This window comes from Maylandia zebra, linkage group LG3 (genome assembly GCF_041146795.1).
Source record: "Maylandia zebra isolate NMK-2024a linkage group LG3, Mzebra_GT3a, whole genome shotgun sequence".
Lineage (NCBI taxonomy): Eukaryota > Metazoa > Chordata > Actinopteri > Cichliformes > Cichlidae > Maylandia > Maylandia zebra.
The window spans coordinates 28,428,013-28,450,841 of record NC_135169.1 but is presented as its reverse complement, the minus strand read 5'-3'; the positions used below and the strand labels follow the sequence as shown (position 1 = coordinate 28,450,841).

Genomic DNA, 22,829 nt, shown 5'->3' with positions numbered 1-22,829 from the left:
AAAAAGATATTTGTTTTTAAATTTGCAGGTTTTTAATAAAAGTCTCCGTCCACGGTTCGAGGTGGAAAAAAGGGGGGTAGTTTGTCTGTCTCGAAGACAGGAAGAGAGCTGCTACCTCCTACACTACATCCGGTGTCAACAAATCCAAAATGAATGACAATGAGCTCATCCCCTTTAAAGCTTTTCTGTGTGGGTAAAGTCTGATTTAGGTCATATCGCTGAGCTGAGGAGCTTCCCTAAAACCAAAGTATACATTTATTATCCTAAAGTCTGGGAAAACTGTGTTTATAAAGGAAGTAAGATCTGCTGAATAGCAGAAAATATGATGAGGTGACAGCTTTACTCATTTTTCTACCATGACATTTATTTAAAAACAAAAACAAGCAAAGAACTTCAACAGCTGTTGTTCATAGACCCTTTTTAACCACTCACATGCCATGTCATTAGGTACGCTTGTTCAACCGCTTGTTACCACAGATGTCTGATCGGCCAATCACTCAGCAGCAGCTAGGTGCAGATAATATTGAGACAAATGGCTGAAGTTCAAACTGAGCATCAGAATGAGGAATGAGGAAGAAAGGGGATTTAGGGTGACAGTGAACATGGCATGGTTGTTGGTGCCAGGCTTGTCTGAGTATTTCACACACCGCTGATCTACTGTATATTTGCACACAACCATCTCTAGTGTTTACAGAGAACCGCCTAAAAAGGGAAAATATCCAGCGAGTGGCAGTTCTGTGTGCAAAAATGCCTTGTTGATGCCGACAGTAACCCAAATAACATCTCGTTACAACCAAGTTTGCAGAAAAGCATCTTTGGATGCACAGCAGTCTGGTAGCAGACTACAGCAGCAGAAGACCGCAACGGGTGTCGTTCTTGTCAGCTAAAAGCAGGAAACTGAGGCTACAGTTCAAAACTGGAGGAGAGAAGATTGAAAAACATTACCTGCACTGATTAGTCTCAAATTCTCATAGGTTTATGTTTTGCCTTTATTCTGTCACCCCTCTGTTATTTGCTGAGTGACAGCTAACAGCTTACTGTACAGCCTCATACATTTCTCTTGCTCTCATGATTTACCTCACAGAATCACTGTTTCACACGTCTTTGAGTTACCACCAACCATAACCTCCATTGTGTGACATAATGAGCTCTGTATACACTAGAACCCCCATATGATGTGTGTTAAGCAGTTTCTGTGGAAGATACTTGTGCATCAACAATCAACTGCCCTTCCAAGTCATTTTTTCTTCTTTACATCTTGATAAAGAATCAGAAACAACTGAGCATGCTCACTAGATGCTTCCACCCCACAGATGCAACTACATGACTGTATGAAAATCAATGCCTTCCTGCAACACGAAGTGCATGTACACGTGTTGCGTTTATCTCTAGTTTATCTCCTGCATGACACGTCACTGAGGAAGACAAACACTTGTTATCAGTGGTTATATCGTGTCTGTTCAGAGAATAGTGGTTTATGTTGGTAAGCATCATTTTTGTTTTAGACGTGCTGCAACATTTACCACGTGTTGTGTCATTCTTATGTAGGTTTGATAGCCAGCCAAACACAGCACAGCAGTGCAAATCCTCCTTGTCAGGCCTGCAGACCTGATTAAAATGTTTCCAAAATCTTGAGTTGTAATCTGAAAATTCTGACTCACGAACTTAAACGTCTGAGAAAAAGCTCAATATTAAGAAAATAACTTGAAGTTTAAAGATTATAACCCATTGGTTTTGCAGAAAATTCTAGATTTTTATTTCTGTCCACCTATGACACCTCATGTTGCCCTCCTCAGGTGAGACATCCCCCTTCATGTCCCCAATAAATCAAATCAAATCAAAATCAAATCACTTTTATTGTCACATCACATGTGCAGGTACATTGGTACAGCACATGTGAGTGAAATTCTTGTGTGCGAGCTTCACAAGCAACAGAGTTGTGCAAAATACAATAATGTAAACAAGCAAAATACAAGAATGGCTACATCTGAAACTAATAAATATATGTACAATATATAATAGTATGTGCATTTCTGGATGTGTATACTAAATATTTTTCTACGTGTGTGTGTGTGTGTGTATACATATTTTACAAATTAAATAGAGTAAACAATAAATAAAATATATAAAAATATACAGAGTTGAGACATGTGCAAAACAGTGGCATTACTGTACAGTATGTAGTGCATAATGTTAAAGTTCCAGTAGTGAAGCTGAGGTGTCTATGACGTGTTCAGCAGTCTGATGGCCTGGTGGAAGAAGCTGTCTCTCAGTCTGCTGGTACGGGACCAGATGCTGCAGAACCTCCTTCCTGATGGAAGCAGTCTGAACAGTTTATGGCTGGGGTGACTGGAGTCCTTGATGATCCTCCCCGCTTTCCTCAGGCACCGCTTCCTGTAGATGTCTTGGAGGGAGGGAAGCTCACCTCCAATTATCCGTTCAGAGCACCGCACTACTCGCTGGAGAACTTTGCAGTTGTAGGCGGTGCTGTTGCCGTACCAGGTGGTGATGCATCCAGTGAGGATGCTCTCAATGGCACAGTGATAGAAGGTCCTGAGGATGCGGGGGCTCATGCCGAATCTTTTCAGTCTCCTGAGAAAGAAGAGGCGCTGCTGCGCCTTCTTCACTGTTTTGTTTATGTGTACTGACCACGTAAGATCCTCAGCCAGGTGTACGCCAAGGAACCGGAAGCTGCTCACTCTCTCCACAGCAGCGCCGCTGATGGTGATGGGGGTGTGTACTTCTCTGCACCTCCGGAAGTCCACTATCAACTCCTTTGTCTTTGCGACGTTGAGGGTGAGATGGTTGTCTTGACACCAGTGGGTCAGGGTGCTGACCTCCTCCCTGTAAGCTGTCTCATCACCATTGGTGATAAGACCCAATAAACATTTGCAGCTGTGCAAACAGAGAGGTGCTCTTTCTGCACACCTGCATGCTCAGTACCTGGCTAACACAAAAAGCCTTGAAAAAATGAAAGGTGACAAACAAGGTGATGGTTTTTGATAGTGAGGAACATTCAGTGGATTCTTTTTCACTGAGGCAGTCTTTGTTTTTCAAGAGCAAAGCCTGTTTGAACACTTTTATGTGCAGCTAGTTTCTTGAAGGGCTGGCTGTACCCAGCGTGATCGTACACTTTATGAAGGTCAGTTTGAAAAAGCAACCCAAAGATGATCACAGTAGCTGAACTAACAGTTAGAACTTTAACCTGAATAGTCTGCTTGTTTTTTTCTGCTAGATCAGGTTTGTCAGACATAACCCCCGTGGGCCAGAACTGGCTGGACGAAGACTCCAATCCTCCAATCCAGTCATGCTACACCAAAGCAATTAGCTAATAGATAAACAATTAAAGGACAGAAAAAGGCACTGTTTTTTTTTTTTTTTTTTACAATCTGCTATAGAAATTTCAGTCTTTTTTGGCAATGGGTCTAAACATAAATCATGTCACTATAGATTAATTTTGCTTTATGTCCCTGTATGTCATTGTGATTCAGCATGGCCTTCATTCAACCTGAGTTTGACGTTCCTGCTCTACAGGACAAGAATGCTCAGCACACACGCCCTGATTCTTTAGCATATGATTGCAGAGCAAATTATCAGTCTTGCTTTCAGGCTTGCATCGAATGACAACATGTCAGGTGTGTGTTCAGACACACCTGTAATAAAAAAGCAAGACACAGGAATGTCTGAACTGGGGCGGTGTTGTCATTATTTTAATCATCTGGAAACAAAGCCTGTTGATGCGAACCTATAAACTGTTGTCATTACATAATGACGTGTTTGGCTTTTAATGCCAGTGTTTTTAATTGATCATGTTACAAAGTTAGGGCTAGTTAACCTGCATCTATAATGTTTAACCAACCTTTAATGAAATTACCCTAAGAAAAAAAAAAGATCAACACAGGACGCTATCTTTTCTTACCTGTTTTATTTTTAAATGTATTTTATCTGTATTTATTGGTGGGTATTTATTCATTTTAATTTCAGGATTATCTTTACTTCCTGGTCTTTATTTGTCTCATTTGTGTTTTAGCCCTGATTCATCCACATAAAGAAGCTCAGGCCAAGACAAAAGCGTGTGATGCCTGTTTTGTCAGTCCTCCATACTTGCGGTGTTGTGATTTTGTAAAACCCTCCCATTTACTATAACTCAGCTGACATTACTGACACACTGAGTTGAGCACCATCTGCTGGCCAAATTAAAAAAAAAATCTTACAGAATGATTATTACTCTCACAGCAACAAAAAAGTCTTTTGTAACTTTTCATCTGATTATTTCTCCTCTTCCCTTTTTTTGGTGATAAATAACACTTAAAGATTTAAATCTGTGAAATAAAACTAGGGTTAAAAAAAATAAAAAAGGAGCAGGACAGAAGCAGAAGTTAAAAAAAAAGACATTTATTGGTCGGAGCTGAACTTTCGCTTCTGCTTCCACCAGGTCCAGCCTCTAGTAGCGAGTAGAAAGTCACTGAATAAGCACAAGGGTTTTCACACTTACTCGGTATGATTGAATGATGACAGAGAGGAGCGAATAACTAAGGGTGAGTAATTCCCCATGTTTTGAAAAATCCACTAGATTCTCTTACTAGTGTTTATGTGAGTGTCTTGCAATGAGTTCGTAATGGTTTCAAACTTTAATGTAGTGTCAGTCTGGTTCACAGAAGACACAACATTAGGCATCCTTTAAATTAGTATAAATCGCAGTTTAGGGGAACAACCGAAGCTACTAAAGTCTCTAATACTTCACAGTGTTCACTAAAACAAAGTCTACAGAGGTAGCTTTCACAGCAGGGCTGTTGTGTTTCTGCATTGTTGACACGTTTCTTTTATTTTGCCGACTTTCTGGAATTTTTGTAGCGTGTCAAGGCCCCTGAAAAACAAAGAGTGTGGTTTCCTGTGTATATGTTGAGGTGTGTGTTGAAAAGCTAGTTCTCTGAATTTTACCTTTTAAAATGGACATTACCAGAGGCACTTTAGTTCCTCCTAACATACGGTTCAACTTCCTCAATGACTGAAGCAATAAAGAAAATCAGTATTTATGATGCTGCTGGCAGCAAATTGAACAGATGACCACATAACAAGGTAACACCTGACAGAAGTAAACATTTTTCAAAGGGGAACACATTCAAACTCCATGACGTGAAAGTCTTTAGCTAACACTTCTGCTCTTTGGGTACCAATTTTGGCATTTCAAGCCAAATAAACCCAGAAAAGTATTTATTTTACCTACTTCTTATTTGTATATGGGTAGGCATGTTGAATGAAGCAGTGCCACACTGAATGCCATTCACACACACGTTCACACACTGGTGGAGGCAAGCTACAGTTGTATAATAACAAAATAAATTTCCCTGCTGTCTTCATTTATATAATATTCTAGTGAAATATGGCACTGCACAGCTCTCCCACTCACGCGGAGATTGGAGACTCTGATCTGGATGACTGGGAAGTAAAAGGCTCTGGAGGTTTCGGACAAGTCTACAAGGCCAGACATCAAATGTGGTGCTGCGATGTGGCCGTTAAACTGCTCCACGATGACGATGGGTAAGTGGTTACCCAAACTGTTTTTAGATAATAACAAGAGTTGGATTTTACTGACGGGGGAATCCGACACACACAGGACCAGTTCATCCTTGCTGCGTGAAGTCAGAATGATGTGTAAAGGAAGCAGCCCATACGTCATTCCAGTCCTTGGGGTCTTTAAAGGTCATAGTCCCTCTTTTGGACCAGTAAAGCTTGGGCTGGTCATGGAGTTCATGGAGAGAGGATCACTTGCCAACCTGCAGGTAAACAACATACCTGATCCACTTAGATGAAGGCCAAAAGGCTTGACGAATTATAGTGTCTCAAAATTTATTGGATAGATTGGCCTAAAATTTCCTAAACAAGCCCTTCTAAAATGCTGTACTGTTTTTTTCAACATGTAAACTACCTCTCCTTGGGTCAGGGAAATGTCATGTTTTAAGTTAAGGGCTTGTTTGGTTGAGCTTAGATATAAATTGTTTTTTTCAGTGTACAAGAATCATTGCCATCATGGTAACAAGTCATGTGCTTAAAGCTAGGAACCACTCATAAGAAGAAATCAATGTTAGCTAATAGTAAATAAATCTTGGTTTGATATTGTTTAGGTTCAGCTGAACAATACAACTCCCAATAATGATTATGGCAGTGTGGGTTATTTCATTACAAAAAGTCCATTACTGTCTTTTATCCATATGGACAGGATAGTAGACAAGGGGACTTTGTAGCTAACCCTAGCACTCGCTAATTATGCATACTGTAACTTCAAGTCTTAAAAGTAGAGCATTATAACATGGAAGTCTATTGGGATTCACCTTTAGGGAAATCCACACATATTTGTGACTCAGTTTACGGTCAGTAGTTCAGACTTTATCAGTATGTCTGGTTACAAAATAATTAGCTTTACCTTAGCTGATGCTAACATGCTAAATTATCATGTCAGTTGCAATCATATAGACATTGTGTCTTTAAGCTCAACCTCAAAGAGCCTTTAGGGTGGCTCTAGACTAATATTGATTGTTCTCTTTCTTGAAATTGTTATAAGGATTAAAGGTTAGGCCGGTTTTCATTTGTAACATCTTTAAACAACAAAGCAGCTGAACTGGAAGAGTCCAGTTACAAATACCTGGGTTTAAATTGAGAAATTATGTATGAGTAGGAGATTATACTGAGCTAGATGAGAAAAATGTAAGACAAGAGATTGTCAAAGTGTAAAGCCAAAATGATCTGCCCTTACTCTAACAGAGAACTTTACAAGGACCCCCGCCCTGGCCACTGGCCTTCAGACTGACCCACCAGGTGGCCCTAGGTATAAACTTCCTCCACAATCTCTCTCCTGCTCTGCTGCACCTGGACCTAAAGCCGAGCAACGTGCTGCTGGACTCCTTTCTGAATGCCAAGGTGATTGTTTAGACTTTAAAATGGTGCTCTGCTGATTTAGAAGTAATTATTTTCTATAAATTTTGGAAGGAAAAATACAAACAGCTGCGTTTTCTTCTTCACATTGAAAACTCAAACCTTTGAATCACCAGCAGAGGTCTTATATTAGGGTGACCATATTTTGATTTCCAAAAAAGGGGACACTTGGCCCAGTCATAAAGAAATTTAATAATACTATTTGCTTAAAGAAAATTGTATTTTCTCTAATGCTTTCCATCTGACTTTGAGCCCCACTCTTTAGCCTAACCACAATGACATCATGGTGTTTACCACAAAAGGCTTTGCACAACTGTAAACAGACTTTAATGCGTAAAACTGGTGGAGTTTCCTCTTGGAAGAGTCCCAAACCTCATCCAACTGTATTTACTGTGACTGAATCAGAGACGTTATGAGAAACAGGACTTCCAAAGTATCTTGAGTAAAGATGTTGGCAGGATTGTTCGCGATGGAGAGCATCCACCCAGACAACTGAATACTTGTCAATCACAAGCCGTTAGCCAACAATTCTTTATTTGATAAATCTCCTTTGGTACCAACCAAGTTGACCTTGTGTTCATCTGTTGATGATTAAATTTAGGTCCTTTTCAAGCTTTGAAGAGACAAAGCATGAAATGGACACGTTTATTACATGTTTGAGTGTTTTATTGGTGACTCTACAAATACAATAATGATAGCCAGAGTCTAGACTACCTCTTACCCTGTGACAGCGGCAATAGGTCCAACTTTCTCAACGAAGCTAAATTTTGATGATTTTGGTGAATAGATGGGTTTATTTTTTAATATGTTAGCAGATATTAGATTGATTTGAATAAAGGGTTTTAAATCCATTTCTTACTATTGTTAGCTTAATATTGAGACCACTTGACTACTTTATTATGAAGCACACCTGTAATAATTGGGTTATTAAAAGGTTTTTGGTGAATAAAAATGGTTTAAAATTAGCTTACATATGATTTTATTACTACTATTATTTTTTCTAATTAATAATATCCTCTAAAACTCTTAATACATCTAAAGATATTTAAAAACATTTGTTCTGTGATGTGTTTATAAAATTAAAATGTAAGATTTTCAGAAAGTTGGCCAATATAATTAATTTTGGGGGGTTTTTACAAAGTAGTTTTACTTCAGCATTTCACATGGATTTTTTGCTTTGTCATTTCAGGGGTTACTCAAGTGCAACTTACATACTCCACAAGTCATGAATGTAATTTTAAATAATTATCCATGACTGTTTTCATGGATAACATCAAAGACCGGAAAGATTGCAGTAAAATGAGATAGATAACAGTTTGAGCAGTTTCTTTTAAGGTGTCTTTAATAAAGCAGTAATATTTTTAATACAATGCACTGTAGGTTTGTGTAAAATACAGTATTTTTGTCCAAACAAACTGCCTGATTGTCTTCTCCTTCCCTCTGTTTCCGTCTAGCTTACAGATTTCGGCCTTGCCAAGTTTTCCCAAAGTGTCACACGGAAATCTAAGAAGTACAGCGACGAAGAAGAAGGGGGAACTATCAGCTACATGCCCCCAGAGGCATTTAGCATCTCATACAACCCAACTCGGGCATCTGATATCTACAGGTAAAAGAGTCAATTTTTCCTTTGATATTTAGGAATTAGTACCAATGCCAAATTTCACCTTCACACTCATCTTAAAACATTAGATGGTGAACTTTGCATTCTAATCCACAGCCATTAACCACAGGCTCATTGCTGGTGGGTAAATAAAAATACGAGTGGTAACACACGAGGTTAACAGGTTCCAGGGAACTTGGCTGAGGAATAATGTATCGTAATTGTAATCATGTGACTTCCTCATTTGACGAACTGCAGCCAGTTGCTTAACTCCTCCCTCTGTAATCTGGTCGTGTTGTTGTTACTGATGTCATGGAGCAGACTGACAAACTGATAGCCAAACTCGACAATGACTGCAGATATACATTATTATAATTGCTGTGTTTGATTTTCTCCATCTCTCTTTCAGCTATGGTATACTGTTGTGGTCCATTGTCACAGGAAAAGAACCATATCCACGTAGGTAGCTTCCATAATCTTCCCCCTCCTTGGCTCAAAAACAGCTTCTATCCTTATTTGACTCTGAGCTTCACATGATTGAATGCATATTGACAGAGGCCCCTTTATAGCCAGTGTTTTTGATTCTAACTGGCAGCAAACTGAAGCCACATAGTGGAAATTCACCATGTGTAACCAGAAGATAGAATAACTAAACTAAAGACTCCACTGACTGTTTTTAGACAATGAACCAACAGTCAAACAGAAAGTTTGACGGTCTGTGATCAGCATAGAGTCTTAGGCTACGTTCACAATGCAGGCGAAAGCGCATCAAATCGACTTTTTTGACCCTATGCGACACATATCCGATCATGGTATGACAGTTTGAACAGAACAAATCTGATATTTTCAAATCCGACCTGGGTCACTTTCGTATGTGGTACTGAATCCGATACATATCTGATGTTTTAGAAAGCGACTGCTGTTTGAATGGTCATCATCATCAAACAGACAAAAAAAATCGGATTTGATCAAAAAATAGGAATTGAGCATTAAGACTTGCAGTGTGAACATAACAGATGGCAGTTACTCCCAGTCTAAAAAGTGAAGCCCAGTTGGCCATCATAGAACCACTGGTTGCTAGGGAAAAATGTGTATTTCGCAAAATTGGTGGATCCTGAATGTTTCTGTTAGTGAGTGAAATCAGTTGCAAAGAAAGTTCAGCTGTGATTGCCTTGATTGCTGGCAGATTGCAATAATTTCCTTTAGTTTTTCATGTTAAATTTTTTGTTCAGGAATTTTTAGTAAAACTTGTGTCTCAGCTCTGTATCACAACATCATAACAAGTATGTCTGTGCAGGTTCTCAGTCATCCAGATCATCATAGTCTAAAACATGCAGCTTTTACTTTGTAAGCAAACCTTCTCCAATCTCGCTTTGTGTCGCACTTCAGTTACAGCTCTGAGAGCAGCGGGACAGTGTTTGTAGATAAATCTGTCGCTTCCATTCAAACTATGCAGCAATATTCTTCTTCTTAAGTGATTTGTAGGATGGCATTGGCAGTCGTGGTCCTCCAAGATACCCTCTCTCACATAGAGTGCAGCATCTCATTTGGTGTTTTCGTCACCAAATGTCACCTTAATCTCACACCTCTAAGTGGCTCACTGTTAACAGTACATGGTTAGCAATCACATGTCTGCAAAACTGAAGTGAAGTCATGCTTTTTGCCACTCAATAAGCTTAAGTGCTAACACTTATGTTATAGCATAAGTGTCATGCTACCCTGGAAGAGGGCAGAGAGTGTCCCATAATAGTAAGGTAAATTTAGCAAACCAAAAAACACTTTACTTTTAGTCCTTTGTTCATATGAAGCTATTTGTTAGAGAAAATTTAAACACATCACTTCAAAATAATCATCAGTGCAGAAACGTAAAATGTTGATGCTCTCCTGACGCACACATCCCTCTGATGCAGATGCATTGTCCAGCATAGTTCGTCTCCGCATCCCGCAGGGAGACCGTCCATCGCTGGACGAGATCCGTTGTTTGGCTGCAGGGCGTGCCGGGTTAGCAAGACTAATGGAGCTCATGCAGAAATGCTGGGAGGCTAAACCTGCTCAAAGACCCACTTCTCATGGTAAGAAAACTGGGTGGGATGGTTGTCTTAGAGCCTGAGGTGGGTCTCTACTGACTCTGCAAAGGCTTAAATCTGAAGGTCCTTTTGTCATCAGGGTCCCTCAGATTTTTAATGATGTGCCTGAGGAGATGAGGCTTGCAGAATCAGTGAAACAGTTTTATAAACTTCCTTTTATGTCATGCGGTCTTTCTGTTCACCCTTTTTATTGCTTTTTAAATTTCTTATGTGTATTATCTGTTTTTATGCTATTTTATACTTAATGCAGTAAAGTAGTTTTTGAACCACAGAGGTTGAACATTAGCATTATTCTTAAAGCATCTAGCATAGCTGGAGACTCTTGTTATTGATTAGAACAGGACTAAGCAAAGAAATGGAGATTTTATTTCTATAACACATTTTAAACCAAAGTGCTTTACATGCACACAAAACCCAGCTTCCTTAAGAAGCTCAAATTTGGGTAAATTTGATTATAAATTTGTGAATTCAGTTCATTATTTGGCTAATAAATAACAGCATAACTTTTAGTTTTAAACGGGTGGACTAATAAATTTGTTAAGGACAGTATTTACTTTATATTTCACATTTTTAATTGCTGAAGAAATATTTCAAACCAGGTTATCTAAACTCTAAAGAAAACCAGAGCAGCTTGGCTGGCCCTAATGTTTTGTCTTCACACCCTCTGCAGTGTGCACAATTGTGACAGAAGAGCTGTATAAGATGCACAAACGTGCAATTATTGACGCCGTTCATGGAGTGCTGAAGAAACTGGTGAGGGACAAACCTCTTGTTTTCATAGACATAAGTAATTTTGTTACTATGTGAAACTTTGACATGACGCAGCATATTTTTTTGTTTTTTCTTAACCTCCTAGGACCTGGCGTCCACATATGTGGACATCACATTTTGGGTTATTTAGACCAAAATACTCAATTTTGCTCTAGAAGGGCCTGATATCCACTGACGAGGACGTTATACTGCTACTGTTCTATCAACATTTTAAACAAATATCCTCATATGTGGCTCTCATTTTTCATAAAAACAAAAATAAGGTTAAAAAAAAATCTGGTAATTCTTTGTTTTTACATTCATTGGGCCCCAATATGCCCAAATATCAAAGAGAAATTAAAAATGCATGCCGTGGAAGAGTTCGGGTCTTAGGAGGTTAATTTACGTCACGGACTGATTTTTTGTTTCTTTTCCTCTTTCCAGGACCAAACGGAAACAGAGGAAATGACTGAGCAGTTTGAGAGGTTTTCTATTGCTCAGTCTGCAGGTCTGTTTTACCATAATCAGCGTATATTAGATTCTGTGATATTGTTTTGTATGTTTCGCACCATGTTTAACACCACACATTTAAAGCGTACTTGTGAATACATTACAACTTGGTTATTTAATAGGTGTCACAGCAAGAAGAGCAATACGCCCTGGTTCAGATATTTATACCAATATCTGAAGCCAATAAGCATATTTTTGATTGAGTGCATTAAAGAAAAAGTCTACAATATTTGAAAATGCACTCATTACATTTTTTCTTGTCTGTTGCTATGTCAGATTAGAGACTCAAGTCAATGCAAAGATAAGCTAATTTCTCACTTAGTGTCTAAAACATGATTTTTTCTAAAGCTTCCACTTAAAGTTTCTACGGAGCCCCACAGGGGACATGGGAGAAAAAAAATTAAGATGGACTTTTGCGAGATCTCGCAAAACTAACTCGGGATCTCGCAAAAGTTTTGCGAGATCTTGCAAAACAAACTCGGGATCTCGCAAAACCTTTGCGAGATCTCGCAAAAGTTGAATTCCAACAATGGCGGCAGCTACTTAGTTGTAATATTATTCTTTCTGGGTCACAAAATAAACTTTTAAGATGTTTTGAGGCGTGAATGTAGTTGTGTAAACGTCAGATATCTGCTTGGTTTACAAGACATCACATATTTTCGGAGATCTGACACCCACCATCTCGAAGCTAACGGGAGGTCGAGACGTACTACAGCTGGGAGGAACACCGCTTTCCCGGCACATCGTGCCTCGACCTCCCGGTCGGCTTCGAGCTGGCGGCTAAAACTTTTGCGAGAGCTCGCAAATTTTGCGAGATCCCGAGTTTATTTTGCGAGATCTTGCAAAACATTTGCGAGATCCCGACTTAGTTTTGCGAGATCTCGCAAAACTAAGTCGGGATCTCGCAAAACTTTTGCGAGATCTTGCAAAAGTCCGTCTTAATTTTTTTTCTTCCATGTCCCCTGCGGGGCTCCGTAAGTTTCTGTGTGAAACAGAGCAAAAAAACAAAACAAAAAACCAACAGATTTGTCAAAACCAAACTTCACTACAGCTTTCATGTTCTTCTAATTGTCATCAACATGTAGCAGTGTGAACTCTATTTGTCTTTCTGGCTAGAAAATGAACTGATGCTACAGAACTACAAAAGAAAACTACAATAAAAGCTTGTTTTATCTATATAATAACAATAATAACAATAGCAGTATATTTTTTGCAGTGAGCACCATAGTGAAACCTGCAAACATTTGTGAAGATGTCCCTACAGGGCGCCCGCCCATTCAGGTGAGCAGAAAGAGCCACGTTTGCTTCAGTTCAACGCTGACAAATTATATATAGTTGTCAGAAAGGATTAGCTCCAAACACCATGTAGGTTTGAAATTATAAACCAACCATCAGTGTTGTAGTCAGAATGAGCTGAGTGGCAAAAAACAACATTCAAATACTCAAAATGTGCTCTATGTCATTTCTTTCCCTTTTGTCATGAATTGGCCAATACAGTATTGTTTCAACACTGCGCTTCTTCAGTCACGGGGAAATACTGTGTGCATCACTTCCTACTGCACTAGGGGAATTTTCAAAGAGGAATCCTGAACACAGCAAATGTAAAATAAGCACGACAACCTAAGCATTACATGTACAAGTCATGGAAACCCATGCATGGGGCTCCTTGTGCACAGGTTTTGTGCTGACGGTAATGCCAGAGGAGGTTTGCAACTTTTAGACTCAGTGACCCCGCTCTGTAACGCTACGTGGTCTGAGGTACTCTGGTTCTTAAACACAGGGGATTGTTGACTAACTGGGAGGCAAGAAACTTCATAACCTGACTTGTTGCAACGATGGCGTCCTGTTAACAGCACCACACTGTAATTCAGTGAGGTCTTCAGAATGATCCACTCTTTCACATATGTTTGTAAAGGCAGACTTTATGGCCAGAGGCAGGACTTTATATACCTGCGCACATGAGACTGAAAGCACCTGAATTCAAAGATTAAGAGGTGAAGACCGATACTGTTGTCCACTATATTTAATTTTAAAATTAAGGACATGTGTGTTCTGTCCTGTCTTCCTCCCTTCACCCACAACCGGTCGCAGCAGATGGCCGCATGGTCCATGCACCTGGTTCTGCCCGAGGTTTCTTCCTGTTAAAAGGGAGTTTTTCCTTTCCACTGTCACCATGTGCTTGGTTGTAAGGAGTTGTCTGATGGCTGGGTTTTTCTTTGGATTATTTTAGGTTTTTTTCCTTACAACAGGGGTGTCGAACTCCAGGCCTTGAGGGCCGGTGTCCTGCAGGTTTTAGATCTCACCCAGGGTCAACACACCTGAATCAAATTATTAGTTCATTACCAGGCCTCTGGAGAACTTCAAGACATGTCGAGGAGGTAATTTAGTCATTTAAATCAGCTGTGATGGATCAAGGACACATCTAAAACCTGCCAGACAGCGGCCCTTGAGGCCTGGAGTTCCCACACCCCCTGGTTTAAGAAGCCATCAACCTGGAAAAATCCCTTAGTGACTATGGTTGCTCCCCTCCCCATAACAGACTGATAGACTTTCACTTCAGGTTACATTTTTATTAGAATCATAAAGCATACTTTTCTTGAAGGACTAACTAATGATTAATATCTAGAACTGCTGGTCTAGTGGTTTTTTACATTAAGGTTCACATTGGGCCATCACTGAACAAAAAAAAAAAAATCAAAAATACCCCTTCAACATATTGTAATTCAAGTGGTCTGAATGGTAACTAGACTTCTGCAATACATTGTGGTTTAAATTTCATAATAGAAAATAGTCCATATAGGAAGTAAGACCAAGTGGTGCAATCATCTAAGTAGAGGACTTTCATATGGGGGGGATGGAAATGGACTCTTATGTTAAGCCAAAATGTAATGCTGACTATGAATCACATACATGTAATCATAGTTGTGTAATGAGAGGGGCGTAGATGTAGATCTGTCTACCACACATTTAATTATATTGTTTCACTTAAAAAAACAAGAAAAAACTAAAGTTTAAAACATTACAGTAAGTGTAGATGCTTTCCAAGATGTGGATTTTATAGATTTACTCATAAAAGAAATACGTTAATCTTGTTTGTACATTTTTAGCATATCTTGTGAAAGAACGACAATCGTGAGAGACTTTTAGTGGAAAGCATGTGTGTTTTTAGTACCATTATTAGTATCAGTGTTACTTATCTTGAGCCCTAATCCAAGGGAAGTTACACTGCGGTAAAGCTCATCAGCCACTGTCGTCACAGTTTTACACACTGTCACTACACCAAAGCCACAGGAAGCATCTAAATAATTTTCACTACACTCGGATCCCATTGAGACCCTGTAAGAACTGTGAGAAAATGAGGCCGGTAAAGATTGTTTATCCTCACTTTATTCCACATTCTTCATCTTTGCTGTAACTTGCAACAGAGCAATTCTTTTATTTCCTTTTCTTACAGGAAATGGCTGGCAGTTGGCCTGCAAATCAAAGAGACAACACTAGAGTCAAAGGTAAGAAGGAAGTTGTTGCTGAAGCAGAACAGAAACGGTTGACTGAAGGGGGAACCGTTTGTTGTAGTCAAATAAAGTGCCTGTTGTGGCTTCATGTCTGAAGATAAATGTGTTGCCTTCCAGAATCACCTTCACATCGAACTGCCAATGTGTCTCAGGTGGACCAACCCCACTCAGCAGGCTATAAAATGAAACCATCCTCTGTTCAGCCCATTCAGTCGCAGCCCCCGTCAGCTCCATCGAGGAAGCCGCAAAATAGATCATCGAAAAACATTTGCCCACCTTTTAAGCAAAACCATTTCTCTCAGTACCAGGTGTGTGTGTTCGTTGTTTTTCACCGACTTAAAGACTTTTTCCACAATGAGCAGGTCTAATGTTTTTCAATTAAAAGAGCTTGAATATACTAATTAACTTCATAAGTTAACCTAATTCAAAACTTACCAGTTCACCAGCAGAGACGGGCAGTAACATGTTAAAAGAAGTATGTTACTGTAATCCAATTACTTTTTTCAAGTAACAAGTAAAGGGATTATTATTGCAAAAAAAGTAATTGAGTTACTGTTACTTTCCCATAAGCACGCTGTGTTAGTGCGTTACTAAAAATTCAATTGTATATGATGGATTATGCAGAAAAAAAGAATTGGACTGAAAGGACCATTGCTTTGTTACATATTCAAGTTTTGTATCATGTTTTTAAAAAGTAATGAAGTTACTAATTACTTGCAGAAACTAAGTAATTTGTAAAGTAACTGGATGACTTTCTTGGAGAATTAATCTGTAATTAGTAACTAATTACTATTTTCAAGTAACTTGACCAGCACTGGTCACCAGTGACCTGGCAAGGGTTATGTTCATGTCTACCCTTTTTTCCTATATGGTACACCCAGTCTGGAATCTCAGATGGCCAAATGCATGTATAATATGTGATTTAATGAATGTGTGTGAATGTTAGATAGTAAGGAAAAAAGCGGTTGTATGGATGGCTGTGAATGAGGCATGTTGTATAAAGCGCTTTGGGTCCTTCAGTACAGTAGAAAAACAATATATGAGAACTGGTCCACTTTCCATAACTATTTTATGAAGATTGGCTTGTTTAGCATGCAGCTACATAACCCAAATGTTTCTTGCATGTTGTGCCTCATAAATGTTAAAATGTGTCAAAATAAAAGCAATTCTAGTAAAAATATATGTAGGCAGTAGTTAAAAACCCGAAAAGAGCAAACTTCTCCAAAGCTCTGCTGACTCAGTAACTACAGAGCTCCAAACATCATCTGGCACTAATATCAGCACGAACATATACAACAGGAGCTTCATAGCATGTGTTTCCATGTCTGAGCAGGTCCTGTAGGTGGTATGTGAAGGTGTCCCATTACTTTTGTCCACAGAGGGCCAAAATCTTCAGTTAGATTTGAGCTTCAGTCATCAATTCTTGTGCTAAGAAATGTTTTGATTAAAAAAAAAGATTAAAAGGTTTACTGCATGATACACAATTTTTAGCCACGAGATGAAACATGGTACGCTCCATTCCAGCTTCATGTTCAAATTTTTACTTTAACTTTGTATCATTTACAGTTCACAGCGGTGTCTGTGGCTCAGGAGGTAGAGCAGGTCGTCTACCAATCGGACGGTTGGTGTTTTGATCTCAGGCTTCTGTTGGTTGCATGTAGAAGTATGTTTGAGCAAAATTATGACCCCCGATGTATCCACTGAACAATGAATGTATGAATATTAGGTTAAAAACACTTAGAACGTAGGAAAAAAGTGCGTGTGTGTAAATGACTGAATCAGGTTTGTAGTAAGAAAGTGCTTTGAGGGTTCAGTGGGGTTACTGTATTAGGGACATCGGCTCTCAGTGACATCATAGAGGTCCAAAAGTAGAAAAACTGAAAAACAAAAAGAGCTGTCTGAAGCTAAGAAAACCAAATGAAATGTTTCCAAAATAGTTCTTAGCAAAGACAAAAAAAGACTGAATTTTAAGTGCTGGAAAATGAATGTAAACATTTTTGTTCAATCTTACAGCGGCTTAAACTAACATGATTTTCTTTTATTCTGAACCGCTTTAAACAAATATTCTTCTTCTTTTCTCTGCAGCGTCAGTCCTCCAGCCCTGGTAATTTCTGCTATCCTGCCACACCTAGAATCAACATGCACTTCTGCAACGTAGTTGGATTACAACTTGGTGACAACAACACCATGCACATCTGCGCCACAGATCCTTTAGAGCGGAAGAGGCACCCAACAGCACCATCTGCCGTTAACGTCCCTCTGCCACACTTGGGAGGCTGGGGGAACAAGGCTGGAGGAGTTGGCTGAGTGTATTGTCTAATCTTCCCTCTTTCTTTGTAACTTCTCAAATTTGAGATCATATTTAAGGGGTTTTTTTTGCATGTTTTTTTTTTTTTAATCTGTTGTAGTGGATTTTTATATCTGGACAGGTTTCTGAAAAAGCTTTTTGTTTTCTATTATTTTCTGTATTTATTCTGTTTATTTTGTTTGAAATGCTGAAACCAGTGAAAAAAACATCACACCTTTCTTTTGCACTGTCAGCAGTAGAATTATGGGCCAAGTCTGGTCATATGGTTGATGCTTTTTCACCTACTGTGGTCAACAAATATCCAAAGACACAGTGCCAGGAAATCATCTTAAGCCAGAAATTGCCTTAACGGCAGACTGACTGTTAATCACAACAAGTCAATATGTGTTATAAAACCAAACGTAGGATTTGCATTAATGCACAGGTCTTCGACTCCAGGCCTCAAGGGCCGGTGTCCTGCAGGTTTTAGATGTGTCCTTGATCCAACACAGCTGATTTAATTGGCTAAATTACCTCCTCATCATGTCTTGAAGTTCTCCAGAGGCCTGGTAATAAACTAATCATTTGATTCAGGTGTGTTGACCCAGGGTGAGATCTGAAACCTGCAGGACACCAGCCCTTGAGGCCTGGAGTTCGACACCCCTGCAATAATCCATGGATACGGGTGGGACTTCTTTGGCTTGTCAAGGAGGTTAAAATTAAACACATGCCTTTCAGCATATACTGTTTGTATTACTGTATTTTTCGGACCATAAGGTGCACCGGATTATAAGGCACACTGTTGATGAATGGGTCTGTTTTCATACTAAGGTGCACCGGAATATAAGGCGCATTAGGCAAAACAAAATCAGATCAAACTTTACTCAACTCATTCTTCTTGTTTCCCCCACTTCCGTACCATTGATTCATTAATGTTGAATTCTGTTGCAGCTGCTCTATTCCCGTGTTTTTGCAGCATAATAATGACTAACTTCGTGTTGTGGATGTATTATGTCAGCTGTTCTCGTGACTGAAATTTGGTCCATTGACAGCATCAGGAACCCTCACATTAACTTTTATCGAGTGGAAAAAAGTTAGCGTTCACCCTCCAGCTTCATTGTGTTTATGCTATGCTAACATAGCTGCGTCGCTCGTAGCGCATCATTATATAGCTAGCCAAACTTCAGCAACCCTACAAACATCACTGCTGTTTAGTATACGGTATGTGCAAAAACCTGGTTTGTACTGTATTTGTATGTTTGCTTACACATGCTGTTTTGTTGGCGCATTAAGTGCAGCTGAGATGTTAAAAAATAAAGGAGCTGCATTAAAATTGTCCCATTATGGACTGTCCAACCTCCATATTTTAAGAGGGCAGCTTTGCAGCGTTCACAGTTGAAAATAATCTTTATTTATCTTAAACTGTGCCTTGGTGGAGACCGCCCATTTTAGCAAATCTCCCCTTAGCAAGGTTTGAATAGCAGGTGGGTCACATTGGGGATATCCACTCTCTTGTTAAATCAAAGAGTGATTTTTAAGTTGAAACTTTTCTCTCACAGTGATAAACTGCATGTACAGTGTCCTCATTATTTAATTTTTTCTATACACATGCTTTTCCTTCATTACATGATAATCAGTTAGATTAAAGTGTCACCTTAACTTAAATTTCAATCAAGAATTTGTTTTTGTTTCTTGCCCAAGAAACACATTTTTCATTGCGCAGAAGCATGATGTAGCTTCAATGAAGTGCTGGAACAATGCTGTGTGAAATATTTATTTGGTACGGTTGTGTTGTATGTGTACAATGTTCTCATATTAGGATGGTTTTTATCTGAACTTTACCACTTTTTGAAATCATCCTAATGTGTATCTGATTTATTTTAAATGATGGGTAGGTGATGTCCAGAAACTGGACTTTTTAAGAAACAGGACGCAAAAAACATTTCTTTTTTGCCTTCTATATGTTGTAATTTCAGATTTTTATCTCAAAACGTACAGTTAAATGTCTCAAATTTTCTACGTATTCAAAAGTTTGAATTTTGAGATAATAACTTGAAATGTTAAACCTTATGTTCAGCCTTAATTTTTTTTCCTGTGAATTTTGTGAAAGAAAAAGGAAAAAATCTGATGTTGCTTTAAAGAAGAATCTGACAATTTAATAAAAAGTTCATTTATACTAAGAAGTTATTGGTGTTGTATTTCCTTTACATGTTTTATGTTTTGTTATCTGCTCTTTTCTTATTTCAGACACCAACATAAGCAAGTTCTTGAACGATGCAGGTAAGGTAATTTTTAAGCTATCAGTCAGAAAGTTGTTTAAGTATTTCATTTTTATATTGATTTGAGTAATGTCTCTGCAGAGGATTTTTAGGTCCACCTTGAGAAAAATGAAAGTATTCCTCCAAAAGTTGATTCTGTTAAACCTGAGATGTTGAACATACTGAACAGAGACCAGAACTGCTACAGGGTCCAGTACAGTCATGTGGATGGCTTTGCAAAATGTGAAAGTTACAAAAGAAGGCACAGATTCGGGAGTTTTCACTATATTTTCATCTGAACTGCTAACTTAATCTTATCTATAAAAAAACATCTCCAACACCTTGTGTTAACTTTAACATTTATTATAGAATAAAATCAAGGCAATAAGCAGCTGGTTCTTTCTATGTGATTTTATATAAGCTGCACTGATAACAGTAGCTTTTCTTTACAATGTGGAAAACAGAAGCCCCAAAATTGCATTTATTTTTCTTAAGACACATCAGGTATGTCATTAGAATAATTTATTAAGCATTTTAAACAGTTAAAGAATCCACTAAGACTTTAATATGTGTTTATTTTAGGTTATTATTTATTTTGTTTTACCATGCTTAACAAATTCATTAGACCACTTGTCATAAAACAAGAACAGTGAAAACCTGTTTAAAACACATATTATTTTGTTATTTATCCAGCAAGGGAAAAAAAAAAAAATGTTTATACCCAAATTTGAGCGAACACAGCGGGCTTACATATGAGAGGAGTCAGAAATGAATCAACCACTAAAACTAACGTTTCTCTTAATAAACATGAGTAAATAACTATAATTCTAATCAAAAAAATAAGAATCTGCTTCACTATTTTTTTACAGCTTTTATTTGGTTGGTAAAATAGTGCATTGGAAAATTTATAGATGACAACAATAATTGTATGTCATGGTCCTGGTCTGTGACTTTTGATTCTTGTATATTTTATATTCTGAGGTTAGGATTCTGTCCCTATATTTTGGTTATTATAGTTGTAATCCCTCCGTTTATACTGGTATCTTAAGTCTTAGTTTTGTATTTCTGTTATCATTTCTGTTACCATGTTACCATGCCTCCCCTGTCTGTAGGGGGCACTGCTGTTTTTTTTGTTCAGTGATTCAGCCCAATCACTGATGTATAGCCATGTCTTTTGTAATCTACATCAGTAATTGTACTTTAGCTGTGGTGGTGTTTTTATGAATGTTCCCTGTCACATTTTCTGTGTTTGTCTTTAACTTTGAAGAGTTTATCTCGCTTTTGGAACCAAAGTCTTCACTTCATGTTGTTTTTGTACTCCAGACACGACTCTCTAAAGTGCTAACACAGGCCTCTGCTGTGCACCGGGACGTTGACACTAATAGGTTGTGAAGGTCCAGTGTGAACTCAGCAGGCTCCTGGCAATGGTTTCATTTTCTACTGCCAGCCCTCCATCTGTCACCGGATCCACCGCTGAGAGGTGCACTGTCGCTGTGCGCACTGTGCGTCAGAGGGAGCGACGAATACAGACAGAAATTCATGTATAATTTATGACTTTTACAAAAAAAGCTGCAGTTTTCATGACTGAACACCTTTTCTATGTGAGAAAAGTACCTTCATTTTTTATGGGCATAGTAAAACTCTCAATAGTACAATATCGCTTACCTTCAGGACAGCTCTTGGGACAAACAGCAGGGAGGCCTGCTATTTTCAGAACAACCTTCTGTTTGTACAGAGCGATTTATAGAGCATATGTAAAGTGTGATAGAGGGTGTTTGGGGGCCACAATTGTGTCAGCATTTAACTAAGGACATATGTGGTAAGCAAAATGCAGCCTTTGTGAAGAAAAGGGAAACAGTATGTTCATTAAATAAACGGAAGAACGGTTAACAAGCTTGTATGGGCCTCTGTTTATTTGAATAATAATTATGGATAATTATGGATATTATAACTGGAAAGCTAAACGAGTTGATGTAGTCTACCTGTAACTTCTAAATAAAAAAGTAAGCTTATCAGTTTCACAGCTTCCTTTGAGTCACATCAGTATTTTTTTTCTGTAACTCAAGCTAGCTGTAGCTAGCTGCTCTAAGGCCTCACCTGTGCTAATTCGAGTCACTGAGCTGGACATCTCAATGTCTACTTTTGGAGTATTTTTTTATGGAAATATCTGACTCATAGCTTGGTATGCATCACTTTCACTTCTGGTATTATATAGAATACATATTATTATATGGATATATAGCACTAATTAGCATATGCCTGAGTGAAAGCTACAATCTCTATGGTCCTTGATTCAAAAACTTGTTTTAGCAGTAAGAACTTAAAGATCTGTACAATTGGCCATTATATTTTTCATCCATTCTGTTGCAGATTTGTGCTTTCAATTGTTTTTAGATGAGCCAGTTTGAGGCTAGCTTTAGCTGTCAGACAGATAGCCTCACATTTGACTTGAGGGTAATTTGGTATACAGAGGAGTTCATGGCCGTGTGAGTGACTGCACGGTGCCCTGGTTGAATAAAAGAATGAAGTCAGTGTTAGCCAATGAGTGTGCTGTTTCTCAGTCAAATATGCGTATTGCTCACATCCCATTTCAAAACACAAAGAACATTGAAAAGCTTCAGACTGGATTTTCACAAAACATCTAATCTTTGTATGTCTGCTAGCTAGCAAGCTTGCATACTGCTAACTTTGCCCAAATTTGTCAATCCTCTTTATTATAGCAGTCTGTATACTTAAGACAACAATGAAGTGCTACACTGAACATTTTAATGAAAGTGAAGTATCTTGGATCATATTCTCCTTCGTACCTTTCTGAGATAAAGCATTTTAACTGGCAAGCTAGCACTGAAAATATTAATTTGTTAGTGCTAATAGATTGATGCAGTCAGTAGA

At 38.5% G+C, this 22,829-nt stretch overlaps 1 protein-coding gene across 1 annotated transcript; it reads left to right on the top strand.

Annotated features, from left to right (window-relative positions):
• Positions 1–4,454: 4,454 nt before the first annotated feature.
• ripk3 (receptor-interacting serine-threonine kinase 3) lies at positions 4,455–19,853 on the top strand. The gene is made up of 13 exons (XM_014409388.4): positions 4,455–4,538; positions 5,378–5,541; positions 5,618–5,783; positions 6,763–6,918; positions 8,388–8,539; positions 8,943–8,992; positions 10,444–10,605; positions 11,291–11,373; positions 11,815–11,878; positions 13,097–13,161; positions 15,335–15,386; positions 15,510–15,700; positions 17,478–19,853. The coding sequence occupies exons 2-13, from the start codon at positions 5,384–5,386 to the stop codon at positions 17,697–17,699; spliced, it is 1,521 nt and encodes a 506-aa protein (XP_014264874.3). The 5' UTR covers positions 4,455–4,538; positions 5,378–5,383; the 3' UTR covers positions 17,700–19,853.
• The last annotated feature ends 2,976 nt before the right edge of the window (positions 19,854–22,829 follow it).